This window comes from Clupea harengus, chromosome 10 (assembly GCF_900700415.2).
Source record: "Clupea harengus chromosome 10, Ch_v2.0.2, whole genome shotgun sequence".
Lineage (NCBI taxonomy): Eukaryota > Metazoa > Chordata > Actinopteri > Clupeiformes > Clupeidae > Clupea > Clupea harengus.
In genome coordinates, this window is record NC_045161.1 from 4,655,868 (window position 1) to 4,662,251 (window position 6,384).

General features: G+C 45.4%; 1 protein-coding gene across 1 annotated transcript; it reads left to right on the plus strand.

Annotated features, from left to right (window-relative positions):
- Window positions 1-1,109: 1,109 nt before the first annotated feature.
- Window positions 1,110-4,629, plus strand: LOC116222077 (DNA-directed RNA polymerase II subunit RPB1-like; the record flags this gene model as incomplete). The annotated part of the gene is made up of 6 exons (XM_042708948.1): window positions 1,110-1,130; window positions 1,728-1,829; window positions 2,367-2,528; window positions 2,781-2,867; window positions 3,726-3,945; window positions 4,064-4,629. Coding segments are annotated over exons 1-6 (1,158 nt in total), but the record flags the coding sequence as incomplete, so codon positions are not given.
- Between the last annotated feature and the right edge of the window lie 1,755 nt (window positions 4,630-6,384).

Here is a 6,384-nt window from a genome sequence, read left to right on the forward strand (position 1 = left end):
TAGCTCGCTAAGCGGTTTAGCGAGCTAATTTCCAGGCTAAGATAAAAAACGCCCCTCTTTTTGGTTCGTGGAAGCAACTTTCGATAAATCACCATAGTAACATATCAATTAGCACTAACCTGCTCCAGCGCAGGCTAACTTAAGTGTAGCTGGATAAGCTTGCCACACCCCCGGAAAAAGGAGGGATCCCATTGACCAAGGACTGATATTAGATTAGCGTAGGGAGAGAGTTCTTTGCGATCCAAGATCCATTATTCCATCATGATGAGTTCTGGTATGAGTGCTACCGATTCAGCCGACAAGGAATAATTAATTTACAAGACCTTCTCGAGTCATTTATTGCAAACACCACAGTCGAACATTGACTGTCTTGCGCTTTTTTGCGAGTGGTACATTTTTGCAGTGTCGGTGATGCAGAGAACAAAGCACTCATAATTATATGAGTGTTATTAGTACACCATAGCATATCATTATTGTAGAAAATGATTAAGGTGGACTCATGATAAGAATAGAGAGAAATACAGACAATTTATTTTCACTGCTTCAATTTATTGCATTTGTTATTAATACATTTAGTCATTTAACAGACGCTTTTATTCGAAGCGAAAATATAAAACTACACCGAGGAAGGAGGTGAGGGGATTCAAACTAGAAAACCTGGCAGTTACTAACCGGTAACGGAATCCTCTGTACCAGTTCACACTTGCCGTCAGGTATTCATACATAGATATCACCCTATAAACATCCCAACACACCTTGTTCTCATAGCGGTGGCAGTGTTGAATTTTGCCATGATTATGGTCTTGTATTCTTCATTAGCGTTCAAGTTCATCTCCTGCTCGCCAGCGGAGAAAAAAGAGCCCCTTTCTTTGAGTTTAGAACCATTATACTGTTAGAAAATCATTGTTTTGTTGATCGACCTTTCCTGCCTTTTGAAGTAGGACGTGCACGCGCAATTGCCCTAATAAGTTTACCCTGGTTGAAATTAACCACATGATTTGGAGGCGGATGAGCCGTTGACAAACCGATATTTGCTGTTCTCAATCAGCTCGCAAATGTTAACGGGCTAAAAGGACAATTGATTAACTTAGCTTCAACCCTTACGACGAATGGGGCCCAGGACAGGACAAGTGTGAGTGAGTTTGGAGACAGCAGAGGGCATATCGGTATAACAGTAGTAATAAACTTCATCAACCATCCCAATGTGGAATCATAATAATAACCAAGAGGTCAGTTTAGCACTATTAGTACTATTATCAAATTGTTAAGCTGTCTTCCTTTGAAACACTGAGTAGCAGATGTTTTAGTATCTTCTTGTTTTTCTAGCTGATTACTCATTTACTACTTGAAGATTTTCGATTTTTTATCAAATATGTATGCCATGAATATTTTGATAAATAAACCTCAAAATCCAGTCGGCTAATAATATTCATTTCATATTGCTGGAGTATAAAAATTCAAGACGGAGCATTTGGCTTAGAATTTGTAACTTCGTTGCTTGTCTGGTGTGCATGAATATAGGTGAACACTGTTATACCTGTTTGGTTTACCAAACCTCTTTGTGTACTTATGTGTGAATTAAAGGAGTATAGTTGATATTTGTGTGAAGGTAGGGACCTCTGTCAACACCCCTGCATCAGAGTTTCACATCTTTATCTCACAAACTACTTTTTGTTCACAGCATCCGCACAGATAACTTCTAACACTCCAGGAAGTACTGCATCTAGCATCACATCCACACCTTCAACTACGCCATCCACACCTACAACTACGGCAAGCACACCTTCAACTACGCCATCCACACCTACGGCAAGCACACCTTCAACTACGCCATCCACACCTTCAACTACACCATCCACACCTTCAACTACGACAAGCACACCTTCAACTACGGCAAGCACACCTACAACTACACCATCCACACCTTCAACTACGCCATCCACACCTTCAACTACGCCATCCACACCTTCAACTACGGCAAGCACACCTTCAACTACGCCATCCACACCTTCAACTACGCCATCCACACCCACAACTACGCCATCCACACCTTCAACTACGCCATCCACACCTTCAACTACGCCATCCACACCTTCGACTACGCCATCCACACCTTCAACTACGGAAAGCACAACTACACCATCCACACCTACAACTACGGAAAGCACACCTACAACTACGCCATCCACACCTTCAACTACACCATCCACACCTTCAATTACGCCATCCACACCTTCAACTACGCCATCCACACCTTCAACTACGCCATCCACACCCACACCTTCAACTACGCCATCCACACCCACACCTTCAACTACGCCATCCACACCTACAACTACGCCATCCACACCTTCAACTACGAAAAGCACACCTTCAACTACGGCAAGCACACCTTCAACTACGGCAAAAACACCTACAACTACAGGAAGCACACCTTCAACTACGGAAAGCACACCTTTAACTACGCCATCCACACCTACAACTACGCCACCCACACCTACAACTACGGGAAGCACACCTTCAACTACGCCATCCACACCTACAACTACGCCATCCACACCTTCAACTACGGCAAGCACAACTACGCCATCCACACCTACAACTACGCCACCCACACCTACAACTACGCCATCCACACCTTCAACTACGCCATCCACACCTTCAACTACGCCATCCACACCTTCAACTACGCCATCCACACCTTCAACTACGCCATCCACACCTACAACTACGCCATCCACACCTTCAACTACGCCATCCACACCTACAACTACGGCAAGCACAACTACACCATCCACACCTTCAACTACACCATCCACACCTACAACTACACCATCCACACCTTCAACTACGGCAAGCACAACTACGCCATCCACACCTTCAACTACGCCATCCACACCCTCAACTACGCCATCCACACCTTCAACTACAACTATGCCATCCACACCTTCAACTACGCCATCCACACCTACAACTACGCCATCCACACCTTCAACTACAACTATGCCATCCACACCTACAACTACGCCATCCACACCTTCAACTACGCCATCCACACCTTCAACTACACCATCCACACCTTCAACTACCCAATCCACACCTTCAACTACGCCATCCACACCTTCAACTACGCCATCCACACCTTCAATTACGGCAAGCACAACTACACCATCCACACCTTCAACTACCCAATCCACACCTTCAACTACGCCATCCACACCTTCAACTACGGCAAGCACACCTTCAACTACGCCATCCACACCTACAACTACGCCATCCACACCTTCAACTTCAACTACGCCATCCACACCTTCAACTACGCCATCCACACCTTCAACTACGGGAAGCACACCTACAACTACGCCATCCACACCCACACCTTCAACTACGCCATCCACACCTTCAACTACGGCAAAAACACATTCAACTACACCATCCACACCTTCAACTACGCCATCCACACCTTCAACTACACCATCCACACCTTCAACTACGGCAAGCACACCTTCAACTACGGGATTCACACCTTCAACTACGCCATCCACACCTTCAACTACGCCAAGCACACCTACAACTACGCCATCCACACCTTCAACTACGCCATCCACACCTTCAACTACGCCATCCACACCTTCAACTACGGCAAGCACAACTACACCATCCACACCTTCAACTACGCCATCCACACCTTCAACTACGCCATCCACACCTTCAACTACGGCAAGCACACCTTCAACTACGGGAAGCACACCTACAACTACGCCATCCACACCTTCAACTACACCATCCACACCTACAACTACGCCATCCACACCTTCAACTACGCCATCCACACCTACAACTACACCATCCACACCTTCAACTACGCCATCCACACCTTCAACTACGGAAAGCACAACTACACCATCCACACCTTCAACTACGCCATCCACACCTTCAACCTCGGCAAGCACAACTACACCATCCACACCTTCAACTACACCATCCACACCTTCAACTACGCCATCCACACCTACAACTACACCATCCACACCTTCAACTACGCCATCCACACCTTCAACTACGCCATCCACACCTTCAACTACGCCATCCACACCTTCAACTACGGCAAGCACACCTTCAACTACGGGAAGCACACCTACAACTACGCCATCCACACCTTCAACTACACCATCCACACCTACAACTACGCCATCCACACCTTCAACTACGCCATCCACACCTACAACTACACCATCCACACCTACAACTACGCCATCCACACCTTCAACTTCAACTACGCCATCCACACCTTCAACTACACCATCCACACCTTCAACTACGCCATCCACACCTACAACTACACCATCCACACCTTCAACTACGCCATCCACACCTTCAACTACGCCATCCACACCTTCAACTACGCCATCCACACCTTCAACTACGGCAAGCACACCTTCAACTACGGGAAGCACACCTACAACTACGCCATCCACACCTTCAACTACACCATCCACACCTACAACTACGCCATCCACACCTTCAACTACGCCATCCACACCTACAACTACACCATCCACACCTACAACTACGCCATCCACACCTTCAACTACGCCATCCACACCTACAACTACACCATCCACACCTTCAACTACACCATCCACACCTTCAACTACGCCATCCACACCTACAACTACGTTAAGCACAGCTACACCATCCACACCTACAACTACGCCATCCACACCTACAACTACGCCATCCACACCTTCAACTACGGAAGGCACACCTACAACTACACCATCCACACCTTCAACTACGCCATCCACACCTTCAACTACGCCATCCACACCTTCAACTACGGCAAGCACAACTACACCATCCACACCTTCTGTGCCAACATCTGCTACATCACCTGGTAAGAAACCACCTCATTCAGAGTCTGCTCAGAATTGAGTCACAGCTCTCAGAGTTACTGAGTCACCACTTTCAGAGTTACAGAGTTTCAGCTCTCTGAATTACTGAGTCACAACTCTCCGAGTTAAAGAGTCACAGCTCTCAGACTAACAGAGTTACAGCTCACACAGGTACACCTCTCATGGTTACTGAGTAACAGCTCTAAAGATGATTGAATCACAGCTCCTGACATCACTTGATTCTTGCCCCAATGTGGTCCCAGTGCTGTTTTCATCTGAGTTAGCTTCACTCTCTGAATTTAGTTTTTGAAACTAATTGAAATGAATTGTGTGGAAGAATAGTCTACTCTCTTAGATAGTCATTCAGTTAAAGGGCTCCAAAGTGCTCTTCATCCGATGATAATGTAAAGTCGTTATGATGTTTATTTAATTTCAGACCCTTTATTGACCACCACTGGACCTAGTGCTGGTTCTGTGCCAACATCTGCTACATCACCTGGTAAGAAACCACCTCATTCAGAGTCTGCTCAGAATTGAGTCACATCTTTCAGAGTTACTGATTCACCACTCTCAGAGTTACAGCTCTCACAGATACACATCGCATAGTTACTTAGTGACAGCTCTAACGATTTGTGAAGAATAGTCTACTTTCTTAGATAGTCATTGATAGGTGAAAATTCACCCTAGTTACCTCAGGACTCCGGAGCTGCATATAAGTATATTTATTAGACAAACAACAATTGCAATCGGGCTAACTCCCAGCACAAGGCTGAAAGTGAAGCAATGATAAACACATCGCACAAGGTTTATATAGACAGAAGTTGAGCGTTCAGAAGAGATAACCACGTGGTGGATTTCTGACGTCTGAGGCAAGGATGGAAGTTTTGCAAGGTCGGAAGAAGCACAGTTCGACCCTTCTTATCACTTCTGGTCTAAACATGCTCTTGTACATATGCAGACTAAGTGGCACCTAATAATCTTAGTTACACACACGCAGAAACACAGAAAAGCCATGTTCCTGCTTACATAAGTACATGATTCATATAAGGTAATTAATAATACAAGGCACTTGATTATTATATTCTTAAGTCATTAACAGTGTTTGGAAATTATCTCCATCAGTCATTCAGTTATAGGGCTCCAAGGTGCTGCTCATCTGATAATAATATAAAGTCATAATTATGTTTATTTCATTTCAGGCCCTCTGTTGACCACCACTGCAACCAGTGCTGGTTCTGTGCCAACATCTGCTACATCACCTGGTAAGAAACCACCTCATTCAGAGTCTGCTCAGAATTGAGTCACAGCTTTCAGAGTTACAGAGTTTCAGCTCTCTGAATTACTGAGTCACAACTCTCCGAGTTAAAGAGTCACCGCTCTCAGACTAACAGAGTTACAGCTCACACAGGTACACCTCTCATGGTTACTGAGTAACAGCTCTAAAGATGATTGAATCACAGCTCCTGACATCACTTGACTCTTGCCCCAA